This window comes from Delphinapterus leucas, chromosome 3 (genome assembly GCF_059928025.1).
Source record: "Delphinapterus leucas isolate spDelLeu-1000000601 "Yukka" chromosome 3, BTC_Dleu_Yukka2, whole genome shotgun sequence".
Taxonomy (NCBI): domain Eukaryota; kingdom Metazoa; phylum Chordata; class Mammalia; order Artiodactyla; family Monodontidae; genus Delphinapterus; species Delphinapterus leucas.
In genome coordinates this window covers 94,301,290-94,314,514 of record NC_143131.1, presented here as the reverse complement: position 1 = coordinate 94,314,514, position 13,225 = coordinate 94,301,290, and the positions used below count along the sequence as shown (strand labels likewise).

Below are 13,225 nucleotides of genomic sequence, written 5' to 3'. Positions count from 1 at the left end.
TCCTATTAAAACATTCCCACAAATTAGAAAAGAAATATTAGGATGCAATATAATAAAGTAAGTACTGAGTAAGATTCCTGCTCTGCCACTTCCTAGTTATGTGAATTTGGGTAGATTAACATCTGTAAGTTTTAGTTTTTATTCCACATCTGTAAAAAGAGATAATAACAAGCCTACATATCTTGGGTTAATAAGAGGTTTAATTAAGATAACTGTTGTAAAACTTCAGCACGCAGTAAACAGTCATTTATTTTATCACTGTTATTACAAAAATGCTCAGGAATGCTACTCAATTGTTTAAAAAATGAGGTCTATCGCTAGGTACTAACACAGAAAAATATCCAATATCTATTAAGTGAAAAAAGCAAGATGCAAAGCATATACATATTATCCCATGTTTGTTTTAAAAATAATCTATATCAATACTGTAAAGAGAACAAAAACAAAACAAACAATCCCCCGAAAAACCCAGAAACATATACTCCAAGTTTCTGACAATAAACCAGGGAGAAATATAAAAACATTATATTTTCTATAATGTTTGAATTTTATATAATGAATATGAACATTCAAAAGGCAAACAGGGGTTTCCCTGGTGGCGCAGTGGTTGAGAGTCCGCCTGCCGATGCAGGGGACACGGGTTCGTGCCCGGTCCAGGAAGATCCCACATGCCGCGGAGCGGCTGGGCCCGTGAGCCATGGCCGCTGGGCCTGCGCGTCCGGAGCCTGTGCTCCGCAACGGTAGAGGCCCACGTAACGGAAAAAAAAAAAAAAAAAAAAAGGCAAATAACTTCCTAATGCTCCCAAAGGAAAGATGAAAATGGCTAATGATATTAACTTCAAACTGTCATATTTGTATTTCATAGGACAGGAACATTAGTAATTTTACTTGAACTCCTTGAACAAGATACAATTATTTCTTAGGTTTAAACCCATTTAGATTAATAGTTTCTTTTGAAAAGCAAAGAGAATAATATTTAATTCCTAACTAAATTCTCCAGATCTTTTCATACCTAGTAAAATGATACACATAATTGTGAAAATAGACATCCATAATTCCAGTATACAAATATCCTTAGGAAGAACACTCAAATAATTTAAATAAAACCATATTTGTTATATTTTATCAAAACTTTCATTATCTCTATTTGATATAATTAAAATGGCTACAATTAACATCAACTGGCAAAACTTTCTAATACTAAAACAATTATAACAATCTAAGACATCTGAACAGATTCTTTGGCATGACTCCATGGAATTTCACTTAATCATAATCATATTGAAGAAAAATCTTATACACTGTCTTCATATAAAAATTTCATCACGTTTGTAATTAGTTTTATAGGCTCAAGTTTTAGGTATAAAGAGTTACACTTCTGTGAAAATGATTAAGTCCCACAAGTAAATAACTGATAAAGTTTATAGTCAGCCTCTCCTACCACCTTGCCTTATTTATCTAACTTTATGAAACCAACCAATATAAGCATAGGAAATCTTAAGCAATTGTCAAAAGCAAATTTATTTGTCCATAAAAGAAAAGAAGAAAATGTAAAATTATACTGACAATTCTATCTGCACCTCAATCAAAAGCAAAGTAATTTTACTGTTTCAACGTGCTAACATGTTAAAAAATATAAACAAGAAAAGGTCATATCATTGTACCATGCTTACTTCCAACCTTGTCAGCCTATGAGTGAAACTTCATAACAATGAAGTACTATGATTCCAAACATCCAAGTCAAACATGTCATATTAATCCCACTTTATGTTAACTTTATATTAACACTTCTTGTTGTTATAAATATTACTTTTAATTTAGCTATGTAAAAACACTATGCTAGGCACTTCACAGACATTACCTCTAAACCCCACCTCGAATGGTAGCAATTGTTAGTACCATTTTATAAATGAGGACTCTGGCTTCAAGAGTTACAAGTCTAGCCTAAAATTTCACATTCAATAAATGTGGAAGCTGGAATCTGAACTGAAGGTCAAAGTCCATTTTCCTTTCATGATACCAAATCACAACCTCACCTCTGTTTAAATAAAGCCCTTATGTACTAATTTAAAAATAAATATTTTAAAATATTACCTTTCTACAAATTCTCAAAATGTACTTCCAGTAATAATTTATTTCTGAAATAACCATTAAAATAAACAAAAGTTCCTTTTTTGTTTTTTGTTAAAATACATGTAGTGTAAATTTGATATAAAACTATCACGAGATAAAATAATTTTTTCTTCTATAAACAAAAAAGAAGAAACAAACCTGTGTAGTCTTTCCAGACCCAGTTTCTCCTACAATCAAAACTACTTTATTTTCCTTAATTATTTTAACAATTTCTTCTTGTTTCTCAAACACTGGCAGAGACTGCCTGAAAGAATCAAATTCAGATTCTCCTCTTTTCACTGGAATCTGAGATAAGCCACTGTTGAGTCGCCCACTTGTCTTGCTCATTTCCCGGTTTTCTTTGAAAATGAATAAGAGAACAAAAAAATTTATGATCAACAATAAAAAGAGTTAAAAAACAAAAATAAGTAATTTCTAATGTAATTCCTTTCAAGTGCTTCTTCTCTACTCAGTCTAAAGTTAAAAAGCAATGCCTCAGTTGTTGTACTGCCACACAATATTCTTAGAGAATGTTACACATTTTTATATCAATCAGAAGGCAAATTTCCCAAAAGTATTTCTGGTGCACAATGTTTAAAAATGAACAAAAATCAATCATTCAAAAATCATTAAAAATAAAACCCAATTTTGATATCCTAAAATAATTTTCAGCCTTGTTTCTATCAATTATAACACAGAAAATTATAATTTTAGAGTAGGAAACAATGTATATTATACTTATAAATTCTGTTACATACAGTATGAAAACACATATGAAAAATAAAAAACCCTCTATGTTTAAAGTTAGCATGTAAGATCATGTGATCAAACAGAATAATATGTGTAAATATAAGGTCCTAATGCTTAACAAATCTAATTCTGCATTTTAGCCAACATCTACATTTAAGCAGATAGGAATACAAAAGGCATGATGTGTTTTATACTCTTCACATAACTCAAAATATTTTTATGTGCATGTATTTTTAAAACTCCTTGATAGCTAGCACCATGCATTTCTACATTCTGCAAACGTACTCCACCAATAGAAATTATGCAGATTCTTTCACTGGAGATAATAAAAGAAATAACTTTCTCATTAGAAAAGTTATTTTTCCAAATAGTAAAATTACTTCATTTTATAACCTAAATATATTTATTTATCTACCTTTGAACAAGTTAATGTACTGAAGACTCTGTCCTGTCTCTTTCCAGAAGCTAAAGTCCCAATTCAAAATCCCACTCATTAGTGTGTCACAGTAGCATAATATAGGAAAGTTCAGACTTTGGAGTCACATCCCAGCTTTGTGGTTTACTGGCTGGTTGAGTGGCCTTGAACAAATTTAACTTCTCTGAGCCCCAGTTTCTTCACCTGTGAAATAGGGGAAATTCTTACCTTGCAAGGGTTGCTATGAGGCTCTATGTAGAGTTTAGTATACTGTCTAGCACACAATAAGTGCTCAATAAATGTTTAACTATTACTGTAACACTTTACAAAAAACCGTCTAACTTAATGACATGCCTTAACACTGCAATTCATTCCAAAATCTTCACAACTTTTAATCATTTCTAACCAACTATTCAAATTGAGAAGTCATATTTCATGTTAGTTTTTAAAAATAAATTTTAAGTGGAAAAAGAACAGTCAAGAAATAATAGGATAAACAAGGAAGCTCCCCAGAAAATACATACCAGCTTCAACTGCAAACACATTTCCTCTTTCTGTTTTAGGCAGAAGTTCAGTACGCTCTTTACTGGTGACAGGAAATCTTTGAATTAGGCTCCTAACAGCATGTTTTGTATTATGAGTCAAATTACAGGTCATCATTGCATGAGCTGTTTCTGATCCATCTTTCTTCTTCACAGTTAGGTATCTACTTGCTCCCTTTCTGAATATTAATAAAAATCATTTATTTACTATATATACTCAATTTGTTTACATATGATGTATGGCTACTTAGAAAACATGTCTCAAGCAAAACACTGAAAAAAATCAAAATGCTTTGGGATAAGATGCTGGAAATCCCAGAAAATTCAGTAAAGAGGAATTTAATGCTAAACTGGCCACAAGACCATTTTCAATTAAAATTTCAAAATGCTGCAAATCCAATTTTAAATCAGCAAAAAAAAAAAGGCTTACTTACCCTTAAGTGTGAAAGTTTGTCTTAGCAGACTTCATGGTGGATGAAACATCACCAGTTAATACATGCTGGGAAACATATAGAGGGAGAAAATCAATTTGAACAATAGAATCTAAAATTGATAATGAAAACATTATGGTGGTCCAATTATAACAGTGGTCCAGACTAATATATCCCACTGAATGTTTCTCCAGTATGCTGGTAATGTCACACTCCCATGAAAACCTGTTAAGAAAGCCAAGTTTAGTGGTTGGACCAAAAAAACATAAATCAGCACTACTGATAAGTATTTTCAGATGTATACTGGGGAAAAAAAAAAAGAAGTTTTTCAAAGCTTCTGACTCTAGCCTTCAGTTATAAGGTAATGATGATTTATAACTGTTCTCAAGTTACCTGATGTAGGTATATTTACTTCTTTAAATGGTCCTAATTATGTCTTTGATGACTTCTGTAGCTTTAGGAGTACTAAGTACAATGTTATACACACAGGAAGTCCTCAAATGTATTTTGAATGATTTAATAATACATGTCTATAATCTAGTACAATGTGGTACTGTAAAGAGCTTGGGTTATGAAAGCAAACAGACTTGGATTTGAATCCTATCTCTACCACCTACTAGCTGTGGGACCACAAGCAAATTATTTAATAGCTCTGAGCCTAAGATGATGATAATAATAATAATAATAATACCTGCCTCAAAGAACTCTTCATATGATTAAATAAGATAATGCATGTAAAGGGCAGTATCTGCTACAAAGTACACATTAAATAAATGAAAGCTATTATTATAATTATAGCCAGGAAAAAATATCGTTTCTTGTACCAAAAAAAGTTACACAAAACATTTCATAAAATGTTTTGCCATTTGTTAATGCCACTATCATATTATAGAAATGAGCAACAAAGCCACAAATACAATGAAAATTATATATATAATTTTACTAATTCTAAATTAAATTTTAGAATTTTCCTAATTCCTAAATCTAATTTAAATATGTTCAACAATATCTTCACTATAGAGTGACATGAAACTGAAGATTAACCTATACAGCTTTAGCTATCTAAGTCTTCTAAGTGAGGCTTTCAATTTACCAAGATTTTTAATTTCTGGAAACTCCTCAATGAATTATACCCTTTCTATGCCATCATCTACTCCTGGACAAGTGCTTAGTGATGCTTAAATGATGGCATAAAGATGAGCTTATTAAAATCTAACTGATCTAGAAATTTTAGTCATTTCCATGGTAAATCAGAATTATTGGATTCTAGAAATGTTCTCTGTAGTAGGTTCTTTTCCCATGGACTTTTCTGAAACTTCAGTACAGTCATGATAGACTCAATCATTCATTCCCCTTCTGTTCCATGTACTTCATAAAATTTTAACCATAGAAGGCCAGAAGTGTGCTGAAATGAGCACTAGAGCAACAGTCAGGAGGCTTGTGTTCAGCTAGTAATAATCTTTCAATTAACTAGCTATGTGATCAAAAATAATCATTTTACTTCTCTGACACAGAATTTTAAAACCTCTAATATTTCTATCAGCTCCAAGATGCTTTAATTTTCTCAAAAATCATCTCAGGAAAGTTTTGCTATATTTCACCTTTAATTTTATTTTATTCATTCATTCAATCATTCATCATATATTGATTACCTACTGTATGCCAGGCACTATGCTAGAAGCTACGATTACAAAGTTGAGGAAAATATACTCTTTCCTCAATAAGCTCACAACTAAAATAACAGGTCAGATTGAAACTTTCCTAACATAGGTTGCCTAATAATAATTCAGCATTAATCTATAACAATAACTATAACTAAGCAAGTGTGAGTACTTAGTCATTACCATTTACAATTTACTAAATTCAGTTTGAACCCAGATGGTGGGACAGAAAGGGAATATCAACTTGATAGTTTTTATGTTTTAGTAAAAAAATTCTACTATTAGTGCTATTAGGGCTCACTCCTACCCCATTCAGCACCACAGTGACACTGATATATAATTAAAAAATTAGTGAAATTTTGGCAAAATATTCACCTCATTATTGTGTGGATGAAAACATTCAATATAGTAGAGTTGTCCTACTATGTAAACTAACACACTGAAATCTCATCATCATGCTTTCATTCCAAGGTAACCAACATTATAATTTGATGAATATCTAGTAGTTCCCTTTACACAGCAAAATTGACTAGAAACTACCTGCACAACATGGAAAAGATGCTAGATAAATGAACTTCACAAGAATTTTTTTAAATAATAACATGTAAGCCCTATATGCCATATTTAAGTATAAAAGTAAATGGCCTACAAATACAGATAAGAACATCATAACTTCTAACTTTCAAAGGGAAAAGTAATCATGCATGTTATAATGAAGTTATGACATTTCAATAGCTTCTTCTTTTTAAAGAAAAATGATGATATAACTAATCAAATTTGATGCAATTTTAATATTAATAAATGTTTCATTTACACAGCATGTTACTGAGTAATCTACCTCAAATACAACCATACACCTTGCTATTCCCCACTTTACAAACCTGAGAACAGTTTAAAAATCTGCTAAAGAGCCAAAATCTGAAATCACTGCTTAAAAAGCTCACAGCCACCAAGGAGCTAATGCCTCTAAAAAAATACACATTTGTTTGATGTCTAGTATATACTTAATTTCATATCCCTTTAATTTATACTTCCACTAAGCAGACAGATGCAAAGATCTAACTCCAAACCATTTTCTCCTCAATACTGTAATACAAAATTACAAATTTATTAAAGTTTGAATCATACAAATTTGTGCTTTATTACGATTACCTAGAAAATAATAAACCAAACGAGTTAATTTTGTCACTAAACACAATTATTTTCATGTGATGCTATGTTTGTGGTAAATTTTTTTCTTTTTGTGACTTAATGGACAACAAGCAACTTAGAGATGAGCTTTATCCAATATCTCTGTCTTAACTCCTCGCAGTTCCTAAAACACTGTTATGAACTCACTGTGAAAAACAAAAATTAATTAGCTAAACATTAACTAGGTCTGATTGCTGGCTCTGCCACCTGCTAGCTGTGTGATCTTCGGAAAACTATTTAATTCTCTAAGCTCGAATTGCCTCATCTGTTATACAGGCACCAGGTATTGAAAAAATGGAACCTACCATACAAGACTGTTGTGAGGATCAAATAATCTACTTAAAGCACCTAGCACAATGCCTGTTGCACAAGAGCACTTAATAAATGTTAGCTACTGTTACTATTATTACTGCGCACTGTAGGGGTTTATTTAATGGATATCCAAAACTTCACTAACAGGGTTCATCACTTTTAACCCATTTTCTGTTTTAGCTAGGGGAAGAGAGGTGGAGTGCGGTATGCAATCTTCCATGGCAGGAGGTAAGGGAGGCAGTAACGCAGATCTGAAAGGGGGTCTTGTTGTACAGTAGAGCCTCCTGGTCAGGGTGAGTAGAATAACTGGATACCTATTAAGCAGCACCTTCAGCAATCACAGGATAAAAAACCTGTACTTGGAAAACCTGCTTTCAAACACTTTATATTTTCTCTTTCCACAAGTTTTTAACAAAGTTCATCTTGTAAATTTCTTTTTATCTAACTTGGACTAAGAAGAATAAGAAAGAATTTTGTTTTATTCATGAACAAATTAAAGACTCAAAAAAGTGTGCCCTTAGAACCAAAACACAGTGACATAGGTTGAGGAAAAACAGAACAAATTACAAGGAGGTGAAATTTTGGGTACGGGAAAACTTGACTGGAATGTCTAAGAAAACATTAGGATATAGTGAAGAACACAAAATGGGGGTGTTACTCCAACAAGAGTATTTTTACCAAAAGATGAGCAATTATAAAGAAAATAATCAATTCAAAGTAAACCCAACTCTCTAAGAGGAGATGAAAAACAAAATCCAACACATGTAGCTTCATTTTGAAAGAAAGGAGATTTAAAAAAATTAAAAAGTGATCAGAAAAAAAAAACTGTAAATTATCACACAGTAAGTCTGGAATCTGTTTTTTAAAAACCTTGTAAGAAACTCAAAATAAACTACGGGATCACAGAATCTTAACCAACACATAGAGATTAACTCCTTCATTTTTTACATTTAAGAAAACAGGCCTTTAAAGTTAAGGGACATGACCAAAGCTAAAGAACAAAGCAGTGACAGACTGGGATTAGAATCCAGGTTTCTTGTCCCTTCCTCTACACCTCTCAAATAGGTATTATGGAATCATAATACCAGGCACAAAAAAAAAAAACAAACACACAACAGAAAGACTAACTTAACAATTATTAACTAACTTAACTATCCTAAATTAACAAAGTTAATTCTAGGAGGTTAAAAATAAAAGATCTTTACTCAAGAGTGAACAGAAAAACCCATACAAGTCAGGTACAAATTCTCATATAAATGAAAAGAAAGGATTTAAGAAATATATTCAAAGTGATTTAGTTCTTTATATATGTAAAAAGAAGGAAAGGCATTTGAAAATGACAAGGACCACTAGAAAAACATTGTACTAAGTTTGCTCAGAGATAAAAAGGGATTGGGAAAGAGCTAGGACATTTACTAAGAAGAGGATTTATGGAGCACTAGATATAGGGAGTAGGGATGAGATAATAGGTGGGGTTGCCTTGATTCCCTTAGCATCTCTTTCCTGTTTCCTCTTTCTGTCTCTTCAATGTTTCTTCATCCCCCTTTTTTTGTCCTGATAACTTGCTCTCCCCTTCCCCCCCAAACTTTTTTTCGTCTCTGGACCATCCTTTAAAGGATCATGCTACTGAACAAAAGTAGAGGTAGTCTAGTCCAATGGACTGCTTTTCTAAGAGTAATTTCTAAAGGTCATTTCCAAGTTCACTGTTTAGAATTAAAAACCCATGTAACCACAGAAATGATGTAGCTGCAGAACAGTGTTTATAACAGATATTTTCTAGTGCAGGCCCACAATCTCTTATCTACTACCCTTAAATCCAAACAGCTCTGAAAAGTGGCAGACTTCTGAAAGTCTGCAGCAACTTCATTTGGCAGCAAAGCCTGGTTAAATTAACACGAAGCTATTTATGATCTTTATTTACCTTAGTGTGAATAGTCATACATTTTTCAGCAAGAAATATAACATACTGCTAATATACCCTATTGCCTTTCTGAAATCTGAAAATCTGCATCTCAAAACATATTTGGCCCAGGCCCTTTTGGATAAAGGATTGTGGCCCTGCACCTTATTTTTATTTTCAAGTGCAATATTTTACCTATCCAGATGACTATAATATGGGTGGAACCTTCCCAGGATGCCAACACTGGTTTTAGTGATGTTCAAAGTGCACATGCACCTAAGCTACATCCCTTGTCTCAGTCAGTAACTGTATCATCACTATGGTGGACATTCATATGCAAGACATTGCAACCTCAGCTATTTTCACCTTAGGACCTTCTATTTAGTTATTAATATATTTACTTAATTAAGGCTTTGTTTTCCCTCTTCTTAACCTAAAAGCTGGAAGCTGAAATTTCATCTTTTTTTCCCCCAATCTCAGTGGTTCTCAACCAGGAGCAATATTGCTCCCAGGGAAGATTTTGGAAATGCCTAAAGACATTTTTGGTTGTCACAGCTGGGGGTGGAAGTGTTACTGGCATGTAGTGGGTAAAGGCTAGGTATGCTACTAAACATCCTACAATGCACAAAATAGCCCTCCACAATAAAGAATTATACAGTCCAAAACGTCAATAGCACCAATACTAAGAACTCTATATCAATCCCATCATTCTTATTCCCAAAATGAAATAACTCCACAGAATTTTAGAGTTCTTCAATATGGATGGCTCAAATGACTGTTCCCCACTATGGATAAGTGATCTTCAAAAAATATTTAAGTTTCCTCTTGTTCAGTTTTATTTAATCAGTTCTAATCTTGGTATGAAAAAAAACAACAAGCATGTGTTCTAAAAGCATACCATTATAGTACAGTAGCATCAAAAGAGATAAGTTCTGTAAATAATTGTACTTATTATTTTTAGTCCATCCATTCTTCAAGAAAAAAGTTTTGGTTTCCATACAAGAAGAGAATACCTTTCTCAATGCAATCAACTTCAACTTTTAAACCATTCTCTTTATATCTTAAAATTTACCTTCTTCTCCCACTCTCCCCCAATCAGGGAAAACAAAAAAGGGGGACAGTAAGAAAAGCAAAGAGCTGAGTTTGGTACAGACATGAATCAGATCATCTACACACAATATAATTAAGGATGTGAATCTAACTAAAGCAGTAATAACTATTTAGTCAAAAACATTTCTCTTTTTCGGTAAATAATTTTTTCAATTAAGAAAACTTGTCAGCTTACCCTTTACTTTTAGAAACCAAACCAAGAGACTGACTCAATCGATGAATAAAGGCTCTTTCCGTACTGGTCAAAGAAGAAGGAAATTCCATTTCTACATGGAAAAAAACACAAAGCATCATTTGTGGATCGGCAATTTTCCTTCAAGGTACTTCAATACACATATATGTTTATAAAATATGAAAAATCATATAAACATATAATCAAATTATCATATTTTATGCGAAAAATAGATATAAGCATTCCTAGGAGATACTGTGGGTTTGATTCCAGACCCTTGTAATAAAGTGAATATTGTAATAAAGCAAGTCATACAAATTTTTTTGGTTTCCAGGGCCTATGTTGGTTTGTTGGTTTCCAGGGCCTATGTTATGTTTACACTACACTGTAGCCTATTAAGTGTGCAATAGCATTATGTCTTAAACAACAACATACACAATTAATTTAAAAATCCTTTATTGATAAAAAATGCTAACCATCATCTGACAACATGGAGTTGCCACAAATCTTCAATTTGTAAAAAAACACAGTATTTGCAAAGCACAATAAAGTGAAGTGCAATAATGAGATATGCCTGTACTAATTAACCACTGAATGTCTACCAGAATTCTGATATTAATAACATTTAAACCTAAATGTGATAAAGGACCCTGATGTTCACCAAAGATTAGTCCTCTTGTGCTGAAATCTTGAGCTCCTGATGAACATATTTTACTATCTTACTTGCTTAACCAACAAAATGTTTATTTCCTTCAAGGATGAGGTATGCTCAAGTATTATGAATGCTCAGTATCAGATTCCAGTGTCTTTGCCTTCAAAAACTGCATAGAATCCCTATTTCACTGTCTCAGACTGGATATGATGCTGTATATTTCTGGGGCTTCACCTCTGTTTAATGAAAGCTCAGAATCACTCTGTCCAGGTCCTTTTTTGGGGGGACAGGGAAAGACTCTAAGCTTCCAGAATAAGGGGTCCTCTACTTAGAGCAGCAAATCGGAATGAGCTCTCAATATACTGTACTGATCACAGGTCAGCTGCTGGTTCTGCACTGTGTGACCCAAGACAAGTAGCTTTCCAACCTTAAGAGGTATGGAAGACGTTTCGTCTAACAGAACGAGTTTCTTTTTTTTTTTTTTAAGTGTTTGGAGTGATACTTCCAGGATGTAAACAAAGCAGTACATATTGCCACTGCATTTATTCGTCGAATTTCCTTCTGTTCCTCTACTTCCGAAACTCAAACTAAACGTACCTCGATTAAGGCTACCACCACCTCCTTAAAAAAAAAAAAAAAAAAAAAAAAAGTAGAGTCTTAACAATACCTAAAAGTTGTGGCAAAGCTACCGAAAGGCCTCCCCCTGGGGAAAGAAATGCCTCCTGCAGTGGAGCAACCTGATTTTCGTGCCTTCGGACGCCAGACAAGTGCCCCGTAACCCGGCTGAGCCTCAGGACGCCACGGGGCTCTTCACATCCCCGGGCAAGGCTCACAACTCTGGCCCCAGCCCCGCGCCCGCTTCGCCCGGGCCCGGTGGACCGCCCCCGTCTCCCCTCCCTCCGGTGAGGCAGCCCCTTCCCACGAGGGACCGGGCTTCCGGGAGGTGGGGCAGCCGGCGGGGTCCCTGTCGGGAACCTCACCTCTCTGGTCCCCGTATCGGAAACGCTCCAGAGCGATATTGACCGCGATCTTCACCTCCTCGTCTACACGAATGTCCTTCAGCCCCTTGGCCCGGCCGCCTCCCGCAGGGCCACACGGCGCCGGGCCGCTACCGCCGCCCCCTCCAGGAGCCGACGGCCGCTGGGAGACGCTACTCGGCCTGGGCATGGCCCTGAGGAGGTGTTCTCCTCGCGGTACAGCGGCCAGGCCTGCTGGCTGACGGCCAACGACAGGGAAAGTGGGCCTCGGGGGCCTTGGCGGGGCCAAACGGCTCCACAGGCTACCTGCGCTGGATCGGGCTCACCGGAAAGCTCCCGGTGTCCACAGCAGCCGATGAGGCGCCGGCGGCACTAGAGCGCCAGCCGGGCGGAGAGCGCGGGCGTGATGACGTCACCGGGGCCGGCGCCGGTGACGTCAGCACGCCGACTGTCCCTGGCGTCCTGCGCGCTGCGTCCAAATCTCCAGCTCCCTGTCGAGCTGGTTCTCCCTGTCGTTTCCTGTCCCCACGCACCGCCCCACCGCCACCGTCCCCAGGGCCTCTCGTTCAACCACTTATTCAGTCGCTCGCTATTTGTTTAAATCATTAATTCATTCAGTAAGCATGTGTGGGCTTCTACTATGTGCCCTAGATATACATTGGGGAACCAGACAGAAAGGGCTCCTGCCTTCGTGGATTTTACATTCTAGTGGGGGTAGAGTTGCCGATTTAGTAAACAAAAATACAGGATGCCCAGTTTATTGGAATTTCAGATAAGGAACACAATTTCAGTATAGGTATTTCCCATGCAATATTTGGGCGCACACAGAGTAAAGAATTATTCGGTACCTGAAATGCAAATTCAACTGAGTGGCCTTATTTTATCTGGCAACCCTATATAGGAATAACAGACAGTGGACAAAAAAAATGATTAAAGGTAGTTGTAAGTGCTATGTGAGATAATGGAATAGGAAGATGCAACCCTTTAGTTTGGGATGTCA

General features: G+C 35.4%; 1 protein-coding gene across 4 annotated transcripts in view; it reads right to left on the bottom strand.

Annotated features, from left to right (window-relative positions):
- The window catches only part of YTHDC2 (YTH N6-methyladenosine RNA binding protein C2), a 66,490-nt gene extending 53,845 nt beyond the window's left edge, over nt 1-12,645 (bottom strand). For all 4 annotated transcript variants that reach the window (XM_022591013.2, XM_022591022.2, XM_022591039.2 and 1 more), the window contains exons 1-4: nt 12,229-12,645; nt 10,600-10,690; nt 3,802-3,998; nt 2,272-2,471 (exon numbers count right to left, since the gene is read on the bottom strand). In XM_022591013.2, the coding sequence (XP_022446721.1) occupies nt 2,272-2,471; nt 3,802-3,998; nt 10,600-10,690; nt 12,229-12,415 (675 nt within the window). In that variant the 5' untranslated portion in view covers nt 12,416-12,645. The remainder of the gene's footprint in view (nt 1-2,271; nt 2,472-3,801; nt 3,999-10,599; nt 10,691-12,228) is intronic.
- Between the last annotated feature and the right edge of the window lie 580 nt (nt 12,646-13,225).